Source organism: Callospermophilus lateralis, chromosome X (assembly GCF_048772815.1).
Source record: "Callospermophilus lateralis isolate mCalLat2 chromosome X, mCalLat2.hap1, whole genome shotgun sequence".
Lineage (NCBI taxonomy): Eukaryota > Metazoa > Chordata > Mammalia > Rodentia > Sciuridae > Callospermophilus > Callospermophilus lateralis.
The window spans coordinates 86,302,503-86,325,741 of NC_135325.1; the positions used below are offsets into that span (position 1 = coordinate 86,302,503).

General features: G+C 39.1%; 1 protein-coding gene across 1 annotated transcript; it reads left to right on the forward strand.

Moving 5' to 3' along the window:
* Positions 1-542: 542 nt before the first annotated feature.
* Positions 543-22,673, forward strand: Prps1 (phosphoribosyl pyrophosphate synthetase 1). The gene is made up of 7 exons (XM_077106751.1): positions 543-794; positions 11,555-11,738; positions 13,406-13,504; positions 14,555-14,679; positions 17,281-17,454; positions 19,448-19,607; positions 20,691-22,673. Exons 1-7 carry the CDS (start codon positions 673-675, stop codon positions 20,781-20,783), a joined length of 957 nt encoding a protein of 318 aa, XP_076962866.1. The 5' UTR covers positions 543-672; the 3' UTR covers positions 20,784-22,673.
* The last annotated feature ends 566 nt before the right edge of the window (positions 22,674-23,239 follow it).

Genomic DNA, 23,239 nt, shown 5'->3' on the forward strand with positions numbered 1-23,239 from the left:
ATCTTCCATGCAAAGATGACACTTCACAATTACAAAGGGTAAACAAGCCCTTCGGACCGCTTGTGTTTGGGGTGTCTCTGTGATATAAAAGTGCTTTAATCCAGTCCCACCCTCATAAAGAGATAAAAATCGAGTTCAGAAACCTACACATCCTATTAAAATATTTTCTTAAAGGAAACTATAAACTAGAGCCAGACGTAAATGTCTTTAGCTGAAGAAGAAAGCATGCGTGATCTCTGTTTGCGGGAAAGATCTGGTTCTACGCGTCACCGGTATACCTCCACCCATATCCTTTCACCCCCAGTCAGATGTCTCCACGCTCTCTAGCCAGCTCTCCCCCCACCGCAAAGCTACCAAGGGGTGGGGCTATTAGCCTCACCCCGGTTTTTGCCCTCCAGCCAATACTCGAGAGAATAGAAGAGAGGTGAAGCTGCAGCGAGGTCTCCGCCCCTCGATCCCGCTCAGCCAATCGGAAACGAGTGGGTGTGGACTTCCCCCGCTGATCCCGCCTCCCCAGCTCTGGGTAATTTAGAGCCGCGCGCCGGGCGGGAATGTAAGATGGCGGAGTAGCAGCGCAAAGCGGTCAGTATTAAGTATTTGGGCAGACTTCGGTTCTGGTCTCCGCAGTAGCAGTGATCGCTGAGCGACGAGCGCCTAGGATAATTGTTCAAGATGCCGAATATCAAAATCTTCAGCGGCAGCTCTCATCAGGATTTATCCCAGAAAATTGCTGACCGCCTGGGCCTGGAGCTAGGCAAGGTGGTGACTAAGAAATTCAGCAACCAGGAGACCTGGTAAGGGCGAAGTTGGGACCCCAACAGACCTCACCTGTTTAGCAGGCAGGAGCTGTGGGGGATGGGGCTTCTGCGTGAGTTCCGGGGAACTGGGGGAAGGGGGAAAAGGGGCTGCTTTGGCGAGGGTGCTGTTTCCGTTATTTTACCTCTTGCGCGGGAGGGTCACGTTCATTCTCACCGTGTGGTGGGGTGGAGTTAAGATGGATCGTGAGGCGAAGCTGCTGGGTTTGAAGGCAGGGATGGAAGACCCAGTGCAGTGATAGTGGCTGCCTAGAGCGAAGGGAGGGGATGGACGCTTAGCCTCGGCTGTGGGGACACGTGGCTTTGTCGCTTCAGTGTTGAGCCACCGGGGCTGGACTGGATTCGCTTCAGCTCTTGGTCTGGTGTACGTTGGATAATGTACCGCGTTCGGAGCCCCCCTGGTCTGTCTTTTAGAGTCTAAGAAGCAGCACTTTAATTTGAAATGGTGTCAGTCTGGTTTGGTGTTGAGGAAATTGGCATTATGTACCGAGGGCGCGAAAATTATTACTACCGAATTCCCTTAGATTGACAAGCATTGACTTTCACATCTTTAAAATCATTAATCTCCCAACTAATCGGAACCATCCTTAAGTTAAATCTAGTTGATCGAATAAAGTGATGACATTAATTCTGCACCCTTGATCGTTGGCATCTCGTCTTGAGTCATCCCGAAAGTCTTAGGGAACCTTAGTTCTGAATTGGATCTTTGACCCTTTACCCAATGCAGCTACTGGTACATTAGCATATTTTTCAGTAATTGTCTATCCTGGAATCACCCATTTCTTATCGCTATGTGGGAAAATTTAGGGTAAAATTTATACTTGAGTGTTAAATAATTAAAGACAGGTAATGCAGTGGAACCTCTGGATCTAACAGTGCATTAACATTTGACTTTCTTTCATTGTCTTGTTCCTTTCCCCCACTTCCAACTTTCACATGTACCATTGTACTATTTTGGGGATAACTTAATTACCTGCTTCTTTCAGTGCCGCTGCCAGCTAAATGTAGAATATTCTGGCTTTGATAGGTTACCCATCAGTTGTGATCCCATCAGTCAAATCATAGCACTGCCCACAGCATTATTGATACATGTGTTAAGGGTGAAGTTTTCATCTAATGATCAGTTAAATAAGATTACATTGAACACTTTTCCTTTTTTTTTTTTTTTTTTTTTTTTGTACTGGGGATTGAACACAGGGGAGCTTTTTATCACTGAGCTACATCCCCAATTCTTTTTTTTTTTAAGTCAGGATCTCACCAAATTGCTGAGGTTGGCCTCCAACTTGTGATCCTCCGGCCTCAGCCTTACAAATTGCTGAGAGTTACTGGAATTACAGGTGTGCACCATCATGCCTGGATTTTGGCTTTTTTCTTGAAAGTGCTTTCCAACTGTAATTCTCCCTATCTTTTTTAGACCCAGTTAATATAAAACTATTCATCTGTAATGGATAGCTTCTTCCTGGATTAGTGTGCTGCTGATTGTAATGCAAATGATAGCGCAAACACTTCCATCTGTAACCAGGCAATACCTTAGTCAAAAGAGGTTTGCAAGCTGCTATCTGTGGCTTTCAACACACCATTATGGCTCAGGGGCCTTACTAAAGAAGACAAAACCCGACCAGACTCAGAGTAGCAGCATAGCTAGGGGACAAGAATGTTATTCATTTGGAGGTTTTCTTTGGGCCCTCTAGTTATTAAATCCATTTCCTGTGCTTTCTGGAAAAATATGAAGGCTATTTTTTCCTTGTGTTAATCTCTTCTGCCCTCTGCATAATGTACCACGGCAGAACAGGAGGCTGTATTGGTGTGGTGGGGGGGGGACAATTTAGCTTCCTCCTGACTGATTTAGATTAAGCCTAATATAGATAATTGCTGATTGGTTACTTTCCTTCTTTCTGGCTTAATCATTAGCGTGTGGTTCTGTAGATATTCTGAAATTGGCCCTGAACATAAAGATGTTTACTTTGGAGATCCCTTCCACAATCTTTCTTTTTTCTAAGCTGCAGAAATTGTATCTTCTGCCCAATGAATCTTGGAATCTATAGGTATTGGATAGGTCAGTTCACTGCTGTGGGTCATCAGATGCAGAGCCTGTGCTCAAATAAAATAATTTTGCCATTTTCTAGAATTTGGCAAAATCTCTGCTCTACCTTTTTGGTACCTAGGATAGAACCCAGGGGTGCTCAAGCACTGAGCCACGTCTCCAGGTTCTTTTTTAATTTTTATTTTGAGACAGGGTCTCACTAAGTTGCTGAGGGTGGCTTTGAACTTGCAATCCTCCTGCCTCAGCCTCCCAAGCCATTAGAAGTACAGACACATGCCACCAGGCTCAGCTAGAATCTTTGTCTTTGTGAGCAGAGTATTTTTCTTCCCAAATCAGGATAATCCTTAGTTATTTAGGAAACATACATTTACACAGGAAACATACATTTACATAGGAAACATACATTTACATAGGAAACATACATTTACATAGGAAACATACATATATTTATAGTTTATGAGTGCATGTGTATATACCCACACATAAACATAAACGGGTTAAAAATTAAGGTGCTAGAATTAGAGAACCTGAATTGAATCTTTCTTTGTCTTGGTAATCTCTTCTATAAAACATTGTCCACCTGTAGTTACTGTGAGGATTAAATGAGATAGGAGTAAAGTTCTTAGGACATTGTTCAACATATAATAAAACAATAAATGCAACAATAAATGTTGGCAAGGAGGAGTGGCAATGGTATTGTGCAAAATGTAGGATATATAGCAGGCAAAAAAGAATATATCCTTCACAATTCCACTACCCGAGATAAATATCTTGATTTATGACCACCAACTACTGAGCCATATCCTGGCCCTTTTTATTTTTATTTCAAGACAAGGTCTCATTGCCGAGGGTCTTGTTGCTGGCCTTGAAGTTGTGATCCTCCTGCCTCAGCCTCAAGTTGCTGGGATTATAGGCGTGTGCCACAATACCCAGCTACATTTTCAAAAATTGAAGTCATTGTTTAAAGCTTTCTTTATTTAGTGTCATTATGAATGGATTATTCCTTTAAATTTTCATATTATTAACTTAGAATAAATCCCAAGAGGAGAATTACTAATTTAAAGGGTATGTGCCAATTTTCAGGCTTTGGATACCTATTGTCAAATTGTCCCCCAGAAAAGTTGAGCCAAACTTTTCTATTTGCAGTCTCATCAGCAATAATAACAACATTAATATTGAATGTATAGCTAAATGCTTAAGAAGTGCTAGTTTCTGTTGGGTTTATTGGCTCATGCCTGTAATCCCAGTGATTTGGGAGATTGAGGCAAGAGGATCACAAATTCAAGGACAGCCTTGGCAATTTAGTAAAAATCTCAGCAATTTAGCCAAACTCTGACTTAAATGAAGAGTACTGGATGTGTAATCCAGTGGTAAAAGCACTCCTGGGTTCAACCCCCAGTACCACAAATAAGTGTTAATTTCTATAATAAAGCACCTGCATGCTATGAGGAACTATTTTCTTTCTTTGTTACTGGGTATTAAACCCAAGGGTGCTTAACCACTGAGCAACATCCCCAGCCCTTTTTATTTTTAATTTTGAGATATGGTCTCACTGAGTTATTGAGGCTGGCTTTGAACCTGCCATCCTCTTCCTCAGCCTCTCCAGCTACTGGGGTTTTAGGCGTGTGTCACCATGACCAGCAAGGGGAAGGTTTTAACTATGTTTGCCTAAGACTTGTATTCCCATGTATTTTGTACATGTCAACACCTCCATATTCCAAATTCTTGAGATTTTCTTAATAGTATCTACTTCTAAGACTCACTATATTTCCTTTTTGTGCTGTTTCACATTCAATGCCAGTTGGAAGCACTTATACCAGATACTAAATGAAAGGAGGGGAAAAGGTAGTTTTCTCACTTGTTAGCTAGACATAGTCTTCTGGCCTCCTTGAAAACCACTGGGAGAATGATTGGCCCAAGGCCTTTTGAAGTTTTTGCCTGTTAACTAGAGGGAAAGTATAAGGAGTTTTACCCTCTTGCTTACTGAACTAGATCTTACCACCTAGTAGATTTTATTAGAACCAAATAAGTTTTAGGCACAACTGCTATTTATTTATTGTCACAATTTACTTGATGAGATTTAGAAGAAACCATCAGAACAGTGTTGAGCCAGTGTGGTGGCCCACACCTATAATCCCAGCAATTTGGGAGATAGAGGCAGGAGAATCACAAGTTCAAGGCAAGTCTTAGCAATTTAATGAGACCCAGTCTCAAAATAAAAATAAAAAAGGGCTGGGGGTGTAGTTCAGTGGTAGAGTACTCCTGGGTTCAATGCCCAGTAGTACATACAAAGAAAGAAAAATGTTGATTTGGAGGGTTACTTAGGATTGAAACCAGGGATGCTATACCACTACACTACACCCTCAGCTCTTTTTTTTTTTTTTTTGTATTTTGAGACAGTGTCCCATTAAGTTGCTGAGGATCTCACTGAATTTCCAAGGCTGGCCCCCAACTTTCCATCCTCTTGCCTCAGCCTCAAGTCACTAGGATTGCAGGTGTGCACCACCATGCAAAGCTTAGTGTTGAGATTTTTAGTTTGTATTTCTGGTGTGAGGGATTGAGCCTAGGAACACCTTACCACTGAACTACATATCCAGGCCCTACTGTCAGTACCTTAATTTTTACATAATTAAATACTTTTTCAAGTTGCTAAATTTGTGCCTTGCTCTAACAAACATCTTTTGCTGTGGGTAAGTTTTTAGTTTTAAGTTTGGCTTTGGGAAATGGCTGAACTGTGGGTTGCTTGTTAAGTGATATAATTATAAAAAAAATGGTTCTTGTGATTGTTGGATGGTGAGCTGATAAGTGAATTTTAAGTTTTTCAAGCCTTTAATGTGATGTTAGAATATGTAATTATTAAATAACCATACTAAGATTATTTATCAAAGTTATATGTTTAACAGATGCTCTGGTGTTTAAATTGGCAGTGATAATTTTATAACTAAATATCCCACCTGCTTTCAAGAAAGGATTTGAAGTGTTTTTCATCATAGTCAAAAGTGCAGTTTTTTTTAGATATCAGAAACCTTATAGAACAAAGGGCTATAGTAATGGTGTCAAGAACTTGGCATGGTATCAGGGCTGGAGTTGTAGCTCAGTGATAGAGCACTTGCCTAGCTTTGTGAGGCACTGGGTTTGATTCTCAGCACCACATAAATAAATAAAATAAAGGTCCATCAACAACTAAAAAAATTTTTAAAAAAAGAACTTGGTATAGAATGATTATTGAAGTTTAATGTTACTTTAACTATATGTTTTGGCTTCCTGGCAGCTAGGGATAAAGGTATATGCAGTGGATTATATAGTTTTATTTTTATAAAACTCTAGAAACTTATAGGTACAAAATCCTAGGAATTTCATGGGTAGAATCTTTTTAAAAAACAAACAAACTATGGATTGTATCCAGGGGCACATAACCACTGAGCTACATCCCTAGTCCTTTTTATTTTTTTTAATTTTGAGACTGGATCTTGCTGAGTTGTTGAGGCTGACCTTGAACTTGTGATCCTCCTGCCTTAGTTTCCCCAGTCACTGGTATTATAGGTGTGTGCCACCATGCCCAGTTTAGTTGAGGCATTTGTATAGCAAGATAAGCCACCATGGTCTGAGAATGTTCTTTTCTGCTCTTACTTGACAATAATAAAGCTTTAAAAGCCTACAGAAATAGTTAAGAAGCGGGGCAGGGGGGGGCGCTGGGGATATAGCATAGTTGGTAGAGTGCTTGCCTCACATGCATAAAGCCCTGGGTTCAATCCCCAGCCCCACCAAAAAAAAAAAAAAAAAAGAACCATAGATCTCTGATACCAGATATAAAGGACAAAATTGACTTTGGGAATCATTGTGCCCAACTGTCATTCTGTCCCAGGAAAATGGGGATCTTTGTCAAGGAGGTTAGGGGTAGAAGAGGAATGAGCAGGTTTAGTATTTTCTGAGCTTTGAAGTCCCTCAATTATTGAAAGTACTTGTGTTGCCGAAAGCTCAGTCCTTGTCCCCATGCCAATCCAATAACAAGGGCATGGTTTTGAGAAAAAGGAAAAAGAAGGTTTATTGCTTTGCTAACAAAGGAGAAACACAGGAAACTCCTGGCCCAGAGGCTGTGATTCTGCCCATCAGCAGGAACAGGGCTTTTTGTTTTTTGTTTTTTTTTAAGAGGTGATTCAGAGAAAATGAGTTTAGGAAGGAGAGATGAGGATGAAGAAGTTTAGGGGAAAAGAATATCAGGGAGAAGTTTAGGGAAAAGAAGATTGGGAAAAAGAAAAAAATATGTAAGTTTCAAGGCCATAAGTGAAAGAGTCAAAACATCAAGTTAACCCCTGTTACACTTGGTTAAAACCACAGTTGTGTACCATAAAACAGAAATGCCACTTTTAGCCTGGAGAGCTCTCAAAGGGATGTGTTAGTAGTAAAGAAGATCTGAGAAGTCCCTTACATGAATACTGCCTCTTACTTGGACCTGCCACAGTGAGAAATATACAGAACATTCTCATCTCCAGGAGGTGTTATTTAGTCATATCCACTTGAGTTCTTTTTGTTTTATTTTTACTTATTTTTTTAGTCCTGGGGATTGAACACAGGGGTACTTTACCTCTGAGCTACATCTCCAACCCCCATTTTTTATTTTTTATGATCTATTTGGATTTTGAAGAATGTTTTCAGAAAGCAGTTTTGGTATTGGCATAGTTGATGTTGCCAAAATATTTGGTTTAAAGGTTGATCTTGGTGATAGAGCATATGTATCCTTTTTTTTTTTAATTTCCGAAAGTCACACAAGATTCATATACAAGTTTCAAACATAAAGAAGAGAAAATGGTATAATGACCCTACGCATATCCTTCACCCATTTCAATAGTTATGAATCAAATTAAGTATCCATAAGTTTAAAAAAAATACACTACTATGTCAAGTCAGCCACATGGAGGTCCACAAAATTACTATTGTTGTTTGTCTTAATATCACTAGTTAAGGACCCGTCATCAAATTCTTTGTTACTATATCATCCTGGTGGTACCATCAGGTTGTAATTCTACCCCAAAATTATATAAATATGAGTATCTGAAGAAGGGCATGGGGGGATTTGTCAAAACCTTTTAAGGAAACATGATCCCATATGCCACGGTGGTATATGCCTGTAATCCCAGCAACTCAAAAGTAAATGGAGGGGGGCTGGGGTTATGGCTCAGCGGTAGAGCGCTCGACTCGCACGTGCAAGGCCCTGGGTTCGATCCTCAGCACCCACGTAAAAATAAATAAATAAATAAAGTTTTTTTAAAAGCCAGTCATTAAAAAAAAAAAGTAAATGGAGGCATTCACTTCACTTTTATTCAAAAGTGAATAAGAGGCAGCCTAATCCTGAGGGGTGTTTGTTCATTCGTTTTTTTTTTTTTTAACCATACGATTCATTTTTATTTTTTTTTAGTCATACATGACAGCAGAATGTATTTTGACATATAATACATACATGGAATGTACATACATCAATTATATTGTCTATTCTATTCTGCTGCCCTTCCTATCCTCCCTACTCCTCCCCTCCTCTCCCATCCTTTTCATTCATTCTTCATGTCCTACTGGCACTGACTGGCTGATGACACTGGTAAGTAGTTACTTACCTTCATGGAATTTGCATTCTAGTGGAGGAGACAGATGATAAACAGATCCACAAATAATAAGATGTAACAAATTGTGATGAGTATTCTGAAGGGAATAACTAGAATGATAAATAAAGTAATCCTCCCCAGTTATTTTCTTAACTTTATTATGGAACATTTCAAACATAAAGAAGAGAAAATGGTATAATGACCCTATGCACATCCTTCACCCATTTCAATAGTTATCAATTTATGGCTGTTCTTTTTTTTTTTTTTTAGTACTGGGGATTGAGCTCAGTGGCACTCAACCACTGAGCCACATCCCCAGCCCTATTTTGTATTTTAGGGTCTCACTGAGTTGCTTAGCATCTCATCGATGCTGAGGCTGGCTTTGAACTCATGAATCTCCTGCCTCAGCTTCCCAAGCCACTGAGATTATAGGCATGCACCACTGCGCCCGGCTATGGCTAATTTTGCTTCCTCCTATTAGTCTTCCCTCACCACGCTCTCATGATTGAATTTTTGAAGCAAATAGATATTGTCATCCATATATATTTCAGTAAACAAAATAGTATTATCATGCCTAAAGAAATTGATAGTAATTCCTTACTGTCAAATAAGTAGCCAGTGTTCAATTTTTTTTCTCATAAAAATGTTCTTTTGTTTTAGTTTGAATTGGCATGCAAATAAGGTGTATATATTGCAATTGATTGATAATTTTATTATTAGTCGTTGATGGACTTTTATTTTATTTGTTTATATGCGGTGCTATCAACCAACCCAGTGCCTCACACATGCTAGGGAAGTGTTCTACCACTGAGTTAAGTCACATTTAATGTTTTTTTTTTTTTTTTCTGGTACTGGGGATTGAACCAGGGACACTCTACTACTGAGCTACATTATTCCCCAGCCCGTTTTGAGACAGGTTCTAAGTCACCAAGGGTGGTTTTGAATTTGCATCCTCCAGCCTCTGTCTCCCACATTGTGGCAATTACAGGTGTGTTTCACTCTACTCAGTTCCAGTCACTATTTAAAATCTTACTGTTTCTATTGATATCATACTTGACAAGAAGGTCAAGTAGGCTATTTTGATTGGAGACCTGAAAAATTAGTGAAGTGGTTTTGAGAAGAGCATTCAGATAGTGGAAAGAAGTGTAGTCTGTGAAGTAGTAAAGGGTGTCTTCATGGAATATAAAGGAAGAGAATGTGACTGATCCCTGATAAGCTTGGAAGAAAATACTTTGAGATGAGTTATTTCTCAAATTAACTGATTAAATTGGATTTCACCAGGTTTTCTCACAGTATTATAGCTTTTCAGAAAATAATACAACTGGACCTGGTTCTTTTGACTAACCACAGAAGTGTGTTTGTTTTTTTACACTTCTGTGACCTCAGTTTTCATTGAGGGCTGCAGTAATGGTTTACTCAACTATGCACATTGTACAATCACTTTTTTTAAAAAAATGAATTTTGAGAAGGGGAGGTGGTGTAGCTCAGTCCTAGAGCACTTGCCTAGCACACATGAAGCCCTGGGTTCAATCCCTAGCACTGCAAAATAATTGAATTTTGAGGTAATTGTAGACTTACATTCACCTCTAAGAAAAAAACAGATAAAAATATACCCTTTACCCAGTTTTCCCAAACTTGGTTTTTTTTGTTTGTTTTTTTGAGACAGGGTCTCTCTCAGATGTCCGGGCTGGTCTTGAACTTGCAAACTTCTGCCTCAGCCTCCACAGTAGCTGGGATTACAGGCGTTCACCCCTGTACCCAGCACCTCTGTTTATTTTGATAGAGGTTTCTTTCGGGATGCCCTTTAAAGTTTTATTTGGGGAGTAAACATGAGATAAACATCATCCTGATGGGAATAATAATAGTGGGCAGTTTCTGAAACCACACAAAAGATAGTGGTGAGAGTGGCATAAAAATATAAAAGTATGCATGTTGTATTTAATAATAACTACATTGCCTTTTAATTTGAACAGTATTGAACTCAGGAGCATGCGACCACTGAGCCACATCCCCAGCTCTATTTTGTCTTTTTAGAGACAGGGTCTCACTGAGTTGCTTTAGCATTCACTTTTGCTGAGGCTAGCTTTGAACTTGTGATCTTACTGCCTCAGCCTCCTGAGCTGTCTGGAATTAAAGGCGTGTGCCACCACACCTGAAGTGAACTGAAGTTCTATTGTTCAGTAGAGGTTTTTAACAATTCTGATCTATCCCTTCTTTATACATATACACATATCCCTACCATACCTTGAGGATTGATTGAGGTGGTGTGTGTGTCACTGGGTATGGAACCCAGGGCTTTGCATGTGCTAGCCAAGTGTTCTAACATTGAGCTACACCCCTAGCTCCAGATTTTTTTCTTTGAAATCATAATTTTTTTTTCTTGGCAGGGACCCAAGTATGGGTATTGAAATTTTTGTTATGATAAAATATAGTTGTACTCCACTATTAGACTTACTTCCTATGGCATTGTTATTAAATAAGACTTACTGATTGGACAAAAGTACAGTTGTTACAGAATGAGATCAAGGACCACATCTGCTTTATTCATCTTTGTATCCCTAGCTCCTAGTACAGTGACCAGCATATGAGCATTTAATATTTATTGAGCAAATTGCTAATATGGTAGAGGCAGTACTGTCTTCACTAGAAAGCATCATTATAGAAAGAACAGTGGTGATTCATCCCTTATGATATTTCTACTTTCATTTTGTATGGATTATATAACAGTCACGGGTTCTATGTCAAATCTGTCTTTACATTGCATGACTACCTCCTGAAATTACTTTTCCAATTATTTGTGAATACTTTAAAGTTAGCTAGTGTTTTTTTTAAGACCTTACTATCTATCCAAATACAGTATCGTGCTTTAAAGTCTTGGGGAGGGGTACTGGTGATAGAACCCAGGGTCACTCTCCCACTAAGCTACATCCTCAGCCCTTTTTATTTTTCATTTTGAGACAGGCTCTCCTTAAGTTGCTGAGGCTAGCCTTGAACTTACCATCATCTTCAGCCTCCCAAGTCACTGAGATTATGGGCATGCACCACCATGCCCAACTAAAAATCTATTGTTTTATCTTGCCTATCTTTCTCTAATTTAGTGTGGAAATTGGTGAAAGTGTACGTGGAGAAGATGTCTACATCGTTCAAAGTGGTTGTGGTGAAATCAACGACAATCTAATGGAGCTTTTGATCATGATTAATGCCTGCAAGATTGCTTCAGCCAGCCGGGTTACTGCAGTCATCCCATGTTTCCCTTATGCCCGGCAGGATAAGAAGGATAAGGTATGAACAGAATCTATTTGTGTGTGTGGTGCTACGGATAGAACCAGAGCCTTTGTACATGCGAGGTACACGTGCTACTACTAAGCCACACCCCCAACCCAGAGTCATTTTTTTAAAGCAGGGGAAGCAGGAGTATAGTCTAAAGTTAAAAAAAAATTCCTTAACTATCATATATATATATTTCTGAGGTATTTTATTCACATTTCCTTAGGTATTGCCCTGTCTTCACAATAGGTATATAGTGGTTTTGTGTAAACCAACACATTTGTATTCTGTATTTCATTCAAATTATGCATATGTAACTTTTCCATTAGCTTGCTGGTATTTTTAATTCTATTAATCAGACTAATTACCAATCATGTGGAATAGAATACACACACACACACACACAAATACATACATACTTGGACTTTAATCTAAGGGCACTTTACCAGTGAGCCACATCCCCAGCCCAGATTTTTAATTTTTTTTTTTTTTAATTTTGAGACAGGATCTCAGTAGGTTGCTTAGGTCCTCTCTACATTGCTGAGGTTGCCCTGGAACTTGTGATCCCCCTGTCTCAGCCTCCCAGGTCCCTGGGATTACAGGTGTGCGCCACTGTACCCAGCTGGAGTGGAATAATTTTTAAACTATATATGGTGTGTATTTGTGTCCCAGCTACTCAGGAAGCTGAAGCAGGAAGACCCTTTGAGCCCAGGAGTTCAAGGGCAGCCTGGACAACATAGTGAGAGCCTGTTTAAAAAAAAATTATAGTAGATTTCTCTTGACTGTCATATAGTCAGGGTCTTGGTTGTTACATCTTCATAAAATATGAAGCCTATTTATATGAATACTTGGTCTCATATAGCTCTCTTATTTGATATTATTAGAGGATGAGGTATACACATAAAATTTTGCAAGGATGTTGTAATTAATGCCCAGCTTTAATACACAGAGCTTGGGAGAAAGGCCAGATATTTTTATTACAGCAGAGTGTAGAGTAAAGGGCAGGTGCTTTAGGGTGTAGCAGGTATACCTTTTACTTAATGGAGTTGAGGTTGCTGGAAAACTGATCCGCAGATGAATAAAGTGATGATGTAATTTACAAAGGAAACAATTTCCATTCTGTTATATATCTTTGAACTTTAATATTTTAGGTTTACACAGGCATGGGTATGTATGTAAGAAGATTTAAAAAAAATATTTATTTTTAGTTGTAGTTGGACACAATACCTTTATTTTATTTATTTTTATGTGGTGCTGAGGATTGAATCCAGAGCCTCACAAATACTAGGCAAACACTCCACTGCTGAGCCACAACCCCAGCCCTAGTATTTAAAAAGATTTTAGTAAAGTTGTTTTTTAAAAGATGTTTTGAGTTTGCTGAGTTTGAAAATTGAATAGTAGAAGCTTTTGAACAGGCTGAAAATATGTATAACCAGTGAAATGATAATCCTGGAAGCAAGGAAGATATTTTCTTTACTGAAATGTATATCCTCAGTTGGGAAGTGATGTTTCACTTAGCACATGTTCTTGACTATGATACACTCAAAGTCAATGGTAGCAAATTCCTGGTAGCACAGTGACTTAAACAAAGTAGATACACAATAAATAAATGTTTCTTGAAATGAATTGTATTTCAAATTGGCTTTTTTGGTTTTTCTTTTTCTTTCTTCCCCTCCTTTTAGAGCCGGGCACCAATCTCAGCTAAGCTTGTTGCAAATATGCTGTCTGTAGCTGGTGCAGATCATATTATCACCATGGATCTACATGCTTCTCAAATTCAGGTATCAGTGGAAAATAATTATCAGGGATAATTATCTTGCCTTTCTAGGTAGAAGGAGTGGATTGATAATGCTCAACACTGCAGAGAGCCAAAAACTGCCCAAGTATAGCTCAAGTAAACTAGATGCTGAAAACATTTTAAATGCATTCATTGTAAGCATATCATCTTTTCCATCTTCGCCATTTGGAGTGGATAGACAGGGAGGCAGTCTGATATTATAGGTATAGCCTATGCTTTAGGAGCAGACCTACTTTGAATACTGGCACTTATAATCACTAGCTCTGTACCTTGGGCAGTTTACTTCTGAACATACTTTTTCATTATTATAAAATATTAATTTCATAATATAATGCCTGGCCCATGACTGGTGCTCAATAAATGGAAGCTGTTGTTATTCTCCCTGAGGATTCATTCTTCAATTTAGAGCCACAGATGTTGGAACCTAACTTTTCATAGAAACTCAGAATGAAGGAAGTAGTAGATTACTATATTTATTTTATACTATTTAAAGAGACTTCCAAATCATTGTCATTATCCCATGGCAACCAGTTGAGATTCATAGGTACCCATGTTACAGAAAAGGAACAACTTAATTGAGAAATACAACTAATTTTTATCAACTAGAATCAACATACATCTTCTGATTTCTAGTTATCCTGTAGGATCATTTATTATAGTTCCCACAACTTCTCTAAGTAGTTTGCTGAGTGCCATTAAGTAGTACATATTAAACTAATGAGTGCACACCATGGCTGAACAGTTCTTATGGTCTTGGCTAAACTTGGCTGTTCTTCACAAGGGTTCATTTGCAGTTCTTGCATTCAGTTGTGGGTTGGTTGAGGGTTGGATTGGCTGATCTTGGTGGGACTCTCTCAGCCAAGATTTGAGGAGGCAATTTTTACAATCTACCATATTGAGAATGCCTTTTCTATATGTTTGAGTGTTGCAGTAAGGCATTCTCTCTATGCAAGTTATTATTTTCTTTGTGTTATCCATTTGCAAATGGAAGAGAAGGAAAACGAAGCAAAACTGACCTGCCTTCTTTCTCCAGGGCTTTTTTGATATCCCAGTGGACAATTTGTATGCAGAGCCAGCTGTCCTGAAGTGGATTAGGGAGAATATCTCTGAGTGGAGGAACTGCACTATTGTGTCACCTGATGCTGGTGGAGCCAAGAGGTATGGTTGAAATTAGTATTCTTCCCCATGTACTGGGAAAATCTAAATGGCAGTTTTAAGTAATATCTAATGTTAGATATAGTTTTACTATCCTTTTATTGACCCAAATTACTACTTAGAAGACAAGTCAGAAAAGGAGAATAAATAGTTACGATATTGCGGACTTGACTATAGCATTAGTAACTTGGCACTGCATGGCTAACAACACTGCAAAACACCTATCTGAAAGGGTAGGAAATTTAGTTTTCTGTTGATTGACAGCTGCTATTGAACTCCATATTAGTGGATAAGTGAGCTTTTACACCCTTCTAATAATGCTGTTGGTTAGACCGTTTTGATCCTTGGGATTAAAATATTAAGCAGGGAGGAAAATAAAGTATGACATTTTTATTTAAAGCCAGGACTTTAGAATTTTAAACTCATTGCCAGGGATTTCCATTTATGGTGCTTTACAGCTCACATGGTGCAGACTAAGAGCTCTTGCTTTTCTTAGTGGATTACTTATAATAATGCATTCAGAAGTATGGCACATGTTCTTCTTGATGGGGAAATAGAAGGAAGAGCTCCAAAACACAGATGATTAGGAAAAGCTAATTCAGAACTTTTAAAAAGCCATTCAGATCTTTAGTGACACCAGGCATGGTGGTACACACCTTTAATCCCAGCAGCTCAGGTGGCCTAGGCAGGAGAATCTCAGATTTGAGACCAGCCTCAACAACTTAGTTAGGCCCTAAATATAGTGAGACTCTGTCTCAAAATAAAAGAAGTAAAAAAGTGCTACAGATGTTTCTCAGTGGTTAAGCACCTCTGGGTTCAATCCCTGGTTAAAAATCTTCAGTGACTATTTTTCAGCAGCTTCTTTATTTTGTTACTTCAGTGGAACTGATAAGCTGAGAACTTAAGTTCTGTTATCCATCTGGTGTGTGACTTGATAAGCTCCATTCAGTCATTAATTACCCTCTGCTATACTGGAGAGAGTGTATTAAAATCCCCCAACTGGCAGTTGTCATAGGCACTATGGTCACATCTTGCCAAGGGACTTAGAAAATAATCACATTTTAAAGAGTTAAGCAGGATTTTCTTGTCAAAGTTGGGTACAAGAAACTGCCTTAAGCAGATAATTTGTTGCTCTTGGTGATTATTTTCATCATAATCACCTTGTAATGATGGAATGTTTTCCACGGGGCTAGCCCTTTTGCTTTGACAGGGTTTAGGGAGTAGATAGGGTCTACTCCCTATGTACTGTGCAATTGTTATCTGCACAGGAGTTCTCCTCTCAGGGATGAGAGATGTAGGATACATTTTCTAACTTTTTTTTTCCTTTGTTGATTAATAAATATGTTGGCCAATGAGTATAGATGGTTTGGGACACTTAACGTAATTGATTATGCATTTGCTTCAGAAAATCAATCATTCCGAGTAAATTGGTTACCACCAATGTTATGTGCCTAAGCAGTAGTAATGGACAGCTCAGAGTGTGGCTTGTTTAGGTCAAGGTACAAATGTTGCCTAGAGTTATGCTTCAAATCTTACTATACGGTCACAGGTTCCCCCTTTTCCAGTAGAAATCTAGATATGTAACCATAGTCACAAGGAAATAGGATATATTATAGGTTAATCAGTGCTACACTTAAAAATAAAATAACCCAAAGCACAGGCCTTTGCTTTGTGTATGAAAAGATGACAGTGGAGCATGAATGTACATGTCACCAGGGCAGTCCAATATTATCTACACCAAATGGCTTTATACTTGAGTGACTTATGAACTATATGGTCACCAGTCAGACTTATCTAATACCCCACTTTCTGCTGTGGTTTGTGTTATATTGTAATAAGGAAAAAAGTAACAATTGTATTTTTATTTAGAGATAGTTTAGTCTGTATAGTGAAACGCCCAGTTTGTATGGTTAATTGGTATAACTTTCTTTCTAGCATTCATAAAAGAAGTTCCCAAGCTTGGTGTCCAGGTACAGTTGACACTGACAATTGGTGGATGTTTTGCCACCATCACAAAGGGGGCCACGAGGGCACAGGCATTGGAACAGGCTGGGCACTGCTCCTTTCCTGCCAGCTTCAGGTTCACATCTCACATCCACAGGCACTGGTGTTCTATAATGGAAATGGGGACAATCTGTGCACCCCTGCATTGGTTAATAAAGTCTTCTCTCATCCCTTTGTTACAAATCCATTAACTAAGTGTGCCTTAGCATTATACTACTTCCCAGGTCTCTCCCTTACCCAGAATGAATGGTTACCAAAGTGTGAGTAACATTCCTAAATTGCCATTGGGATAAAGGCATTAGTCCATACAACCCAGTTTGTGTTGAGAGGTCATCAAGGATAGTTGTTTACTTTTAGCCCTAGAAACTGTTTGGTTTCAGTGATTACTTTCCCCTAGAAAATCAGCCTATTCTCTTTTTGTATGTGTGGTGATGGGGATTGAATCCAGGGTTTCTCTTGGTCTAGACAAGTGCCCTACCACTGAGCCACACCTCCAGCCCTTCCAGCTCATTCTTTAGTCTATTTCTTTTTCTTCTTTTTTTTTTTGTCTTAGAAATCTTATACACTTGTGTTTAACATTGAATATCTCCTGTTTTGCAGAGTGACCTCCATTGCAGACCGGTTGAACGTGGACTTTGCCTTGATTCACAAAGAACGGAAGAAGGCCAATGAAGTGGACCGCATGGTGCTAGTGGGAGATGTGAAGGATCGAGTTGCTATCCTTGTGGATGACATGGCTGACACATGTGGCACAATTTGTCATGCCGCTGACAAGTGAGTACAGAGTTGGGAAGCTGGTGGTTAAAAGTAAAAAAGCTAAGCTGGGCATGGTGGTGTACTTCTGTAATCCCAGCAACTCAGAAGGCTGAGGCAGGAGAATTGTGAATTCAAAGCCAGCCTTGGCCACTTAGTGAGACCCTATCTCAAACCAAAAAATAAAAAGGGATGGGGATGTAGCTCAGTGGAAAGGCATCCCTGGGTTTTTAATCCCCAGTACCAAAAATGTAAAAAAGTAAAAAATAAAATAAAAAGCTAATAACTGACATCTGAATGCCTTCAGCCTGCCAATACTTTTTGTAATTGAATCGAAAAAGATAAGTCGCTTTGGAAGGTTTTCATAAGCCTAGGCTTGAATTATAATAAAAATTGAGTACTCTTTTTTTCCAAATTTTCTTAGTTGTAGCATTGTCTGTATAACAGTACACAGTTTCATTTGTTTTTAAGTGTACAATTCAGTAGCATTAATTACAGTCACAATGTTGTACAGCCATTATAGCTATTTGTTTCCAATGTGCTTTTCATTTCCCTGAGTACTCTACTTTTGGTGCTAGGGATTGAACCCAAGGGTGCATTAATACTGAGCTACATCCCTAGCCCTTTTTATGGTGGGTTTTGGGGGTTTTTTTTGGTTGTTGTGGTTTGTTTTTTGTTTTTTTAAGGCGAGGTCTTGCTTAGTTGTCAAGGCTGGCTTTGAACTTGATCCTCCTTCCTCAGTCTCCTGAGTCACTGGAATTACAGGTGTACACTACTGTACCCGGCTGCCAGTCACTAATTTCTCACTTCCCCTGTCCGTCTTATACATTACCTCTGCACTTGATAATCTTTCTAAAACTATGGCCAGGGTCCATCGCTTCTCTCCTGCAGAATCATAAGTGGCTTTCCACTGTTTACAATCCAAACCACTATGAACAGCATTGTTTTTTATTTAGTACTAGGGATTGAACCCAGGGATACTTTACCACTGAGCCACATCCTCAGCCCTTTTTATGTTTTATTTGAGACAGGGTCTCACAAAGTTGTTTAAGGCCTCCCTAAGTTGCTAAGGTTGGCTTTGAACTTGCAAACCTCCTGCCTCAGCCTCCCAAGTAGCAGGGATTACAGGTGTGTGCCACTGTGCCTGGCTATTTTATTTCTTAGAATGCTTTTTTAAATTCCTAAGTGTCTGTACCTGGCACATAATAGGTATGAAAAAGATTCCTAGCTTGGCTCCTTGAGTTTACATTTATAAAACCCACTTTATCCTTGTATTTATAAGATACTCATTTGTGTAACAGATCAACTCCCTGAAATGTCAGTGGCTTAATATGGTAGTTTCTTTCTCATCTGTGGCACGCTCCAATGCAAGTATTCCTGATTGGACTCATTTTCTGGGACCCAGACTCTTTCAAACTTGTGACTATTTCTTTTAACATGTGGCTTCCAAGATTTTGCTGGGAAATATTTCCATTTTGGCTAGCTAGAAAAGAAAAGGAGCACAGGGGATTACCCTTGAGTGATTTATTAAGTCCAACCAAGAAGTGACTTAGTGCAGATTTGTCTTCTTGATATGGACAGAATTGTGTCCTCCTAAAATTCACATGTTAAACCATAACCCCAAATGTGATGGTATTTAAAGATTACTTTTGGGTGGTATTTCAGGTTTAGCTGAGGTCTCAAGTGCAGAGCCCTCATGATGGAATTAGTGTTCTTACAAGAAGAGAACACTGGAAAGCTTTCTGGCACTCTGTGCATGCGCTCAGAAGAGATCCTGTGAACACACAGCAGGGTGGCAGCCTCTTACAAGAGAAGAGATTTTAGAATGAAACCTACCCTATCTGTACCTTGATCTTGCATTTGCCAGCCTCTAGAACTATAAGAATTACATTTCTGCTTAAGCCACCCAGTCTATGAAGTTTTGCTATGGTAGACTAATACACCTTTTCTCCCTAACTCAGATTCTATAATAGTGAATAAGATTAATCCAACTCAAGTCTCTTTTTTCCACTAGACTTCTCTCAGCTGGAGCGACCAGAGTTTATGCTATCTTGACTCATGGAATCTTTTCTGGCCCAGCCATTTCTCGAATCAATAATGCATGTTTTGAAGCAGTAGTGGTCACCAATACCATACCTCAGGAGGACAAGATGAAGCATTGCTCTAAAATACAGGTGAGAATAAGATTCTTGCAAAACAAGATTTCATCCGAGTGTTTAGGGGTAGTTATATATGTTAAATTAGGTCTCTGGATTCGGAAGATCTCCTTTGATCTTGAAGTTTGTTCGTTATCAGGATCTGTGATAAAAAAAACACCTGTTTAAAAATTCAAATTGCTAGACCTCAGAACCTAGAGAATAGAGCCTAGGATTCTACATTTTAACAGGCTATTCCAGTGATTTTTTTTCTTTTTTTTTAGTACTGTGGATTGAACCCAGGTATACTCCCAGTGAACTATGTAAGCCCTTGGCCCTTTTATTTTTGAAACAAGGTGTCACTGAGTTGCTGAAGTTAGCCTGGAACTTGTGATCCTCCTACCTCAGCCTACTGAGTTTCTGGGATTATAGGTGTGTGCCACTGTACCTGGCACTCCCAGTGATTTTTTTATATTTGGTACTGGAGATTAAACCACGGGCACTTAACCACTGAGCAACATCTTCAGCCCTTTTATTTTTTATTTTGACACAGGGTCTTGCTAAGGCTGACCTCAAATTTGTGATCATCCTGCCTCAGCCACCAGAGTTGCTGGGGATTACAGGCATGGACTGCCACACTCAGCACTCCCAGTGGTTTTAATGCACATGAAAGTGTACAAGTTCATGCTTTACACAAACCCTGTTTATCTTACTCTTAACTATTGTGTTTTGTTTTTGCAAGACCACATGTTTTACTACTAGATGTAAAAGAAATAAAATTGTTCTATCAAATTACTGTCAAATTTTTTCAAACTTGTACTCATTTTTGTACATCTTTTTAGGGATTAGGATTAAATTCAGACTGGCACTGGTCTGTAGTTCACCATTTTGAATTTTAAAATGGCATCCCACCCTCATTTTGAGCCCCAGTGAGAGTTTTTCCTCCATTACTAACATTTGACTGTTTCCTAAATGGGTATAGTAAAAATATCGTTCTGAATAGTAGCTGAGTATGGGCTTATGAGGAGGGGTGCTCACTAGATTACTCAACAGTGGAGGCTTCAAACTGGCCAATCAGCTCTGTCCGTGTCTGCTAACCTGGTGCCTTTCTTGCCTTTCTAGGTGATTGACATCTCTATGATCCTTGCAGAAGCCATCAGGAGAACTCATAATGGGGAATCTGTTTCCTACCTATTCAGTCATGTTCCTTTATAATAGAATAACTTGAGGCTTTTTAAAAAATAAAATCAACCCTACCCTTTGTTTCCCTTAGTATTTGATGACAAATTCAGCAGAAGACCCAGCTTGCTCCAGTATAGCTTTCTACATCCCATATCATGTAAATGAGGGTTTATTGTAAATTGGGGGAAGACAGATTGAGATTAACTGCTGGGATTTCTTAACTGCATTGTCTCATTCTGGCTTCCTTAATGATTTTGTGAACCTTGCAGCTTTAACTAGAGTTCAGCTGCTTCAAGATCTCAGACTTCTGAGGTTGTTGAATAAGGCTGTTTAGATGGTTGGGGAAGCTCAGACTTTGCATGTGAATACTTTGGGGATTTTTCTTTGTCAGAACAACTAGCCACAAAGCAGCCCATGTGTGACAAGTTTCTCCAAGATCTATGCTAAATCAAGAATAAGAGCCCTCAGCAGCCCCCAAACCTATTCTCCTGAGCAAGCCTTCTGTTAAGGCAGGAGCAGGCAACTCAGCCTGAAAAAACTGTTGGGTGGGATCCTGAGGGGGTAGGGGGTAGCACAGTGCAGCAAATGTTTCTTGGGAGGAAGAAGCCTGATTCATTGTCATCTGCTTGACCATGTAGCTTGTATTCCCTTTGTACCTATTCCTTTCTATGGCTTTACAACTTCAGCCATTTTGACCTTTTCCTGGCCAGATATCCTCTTGGGCCCAAACAATCATTGTATCATAGTCTTCTAGAACACAGACTTGCTTCCTGCTGTGTAATTGCTAACATTCACATTAGATATTTTGCTGTAGCTTGACCTTCCTTAGCCTACTTCCACTGTGGTTGTGGGTTTTAGGTGGTATACTAGTGCCTTTTAATTTAAGTATTTAATTTTCATCTTTCTTCCTGGAATCTGTTTGGCCTCTCCAGTGACCTGACATTTCTGTTAAAAGTTTGATGTTAATTGTCTCTTGTAGAAGAAACTAATAAAGTGTCTATGTGTGTGATTTTTTGGGGTCTTTATCTTCTGTCATGATTCTCTGCTGATGGTTTGATTTAGATGTCTTGTGTCCAGTGATAGCTCCTGTTTCTTTATTTCCTAACTATTTTTGCTACCTTGTTTTAAGCCAAGAGAAATCAAGGCAACAGCTTTATTCAACTGTAAGACTTTTTAAGATATTCAGAGCTTACTGAGAACTAGAGTCTAATTTTGTGTAGTGAACCTGAATTACACTGCTGGATCTCTGGTTCTTATTCTGGGGACCCAAATTAGGTATTTGCTTATAGGAGGAGTGTTTTATGATTTATTCATTTTGAACCAATTTTGCCAAATGTGGTAATTTCCCTCTATTCATCAGTGGTGACAGATGTTTGGCATTTAATTTCAGCCCTTTTAAGTAAAACTGTTTTGAGAAGGTAAGTGTGCAAAATTTAAGAATGCATTATGCATTCCAGAATTTTAAGTTCATTTCCTTGTGTATCATCAATTAAGGGTGCTCTTTTCCTTTGTGAAGCACTATGATTCTGGAGCTTGGTGGAAGCTTTGATTTTTGAAGCTTGGGCCTGCTTTTATTTATTATATTTTTCCTTTTGTTGAATATCAACATTACAACTAGCTTCTCTTTCTACAATTTGAGGGACTGAAGGGATTATGATTCCCTTGCCCACTTCAATCTCAAATGTTTGCTCTGGAAGAAGCTGAGATGAAGCATTGATGGCTTCAATTGCTGGTGATGTTATTTCTTGAAGTATTGGATGAATTGGTGTGGATTTACCATCTTGGAATATAGTAGTTCCCTACCTCTCCACAGATAATGATCTAACCTCCCCACCCCCACTCCCCAAGGGTACCTAAAACCATGCCTAGTACTGAAATAAATTTTACACACACACACACACATAGTTTTTTCCTATGCATGCATACCTGTGATAGTTTCATCTACAAATTAGGAATTGTAAGAACATCAACTGGTAATAAATAGAAAATTATAACTATACTGTAATAAAATTGCCAGCATCACTACTCTTTTGCTTTGCGTGTGTGTGTGTGTGTGTGTGTATACATATATGTGTGTGTGTATATATATATATATATATAATTTTTTTTTTATTTAGAGACCCTGTCACTAAATAAAATACAAAAAATAGGGCTGGGGATGTGGCTCTGTGGTCAAGTGCTCTTGAGTTCAATCCCTGGTATCCCCCGCCCCTAAAAAAAACATCAGTTGGGAGGCTCTGCTGATTAATGTTCTTTTTCCACATTGGTGGGCAGGGCCAGCCTTGTACAGATGGAATCATTGTACTCAACAGAGGACCTGAAAGAAGGGCCCTAAGGACAAATAACCAACAACCCTATTTTGTGATACTGGGGCTTGAACCCAGGGGTGCCCCCCCCCCCCCCGCTTTTTTTGTTTGAGCCGGTCTCTTCAATTTACTGAGGTTGACCTTGAACATGTGATCCTATGTCACCAAGATTACAGGTGTGTG

What these genes read in the sequence shown, in the direction of transcription:
- Prps1 (XM_077106751.1), top strand. Translation starts at nt 673, where the DNA reads ATGCCGAATATCAAAATCTTCAGCGGCAGCTCTCATCAGGATTTATCC. An exon ending in TTCAGCAACCAGGAGACCTG is followed by an intron (nt 795 to 11,554) that starts GTAAGGGCGAAG and finishes TCTCTAATTTAG; the next exon opens with TGTGGAAATTGGTGAAAGTG. An exon ending in AGCATTGCTCTAAAATACAG is followed by an intron (nt 19,608 to 20,690) that starts GTGAGAATAAGA and finishes TTGCCTTTCTAG; the next exon opens with GTGATTGACATCTCTATGAT.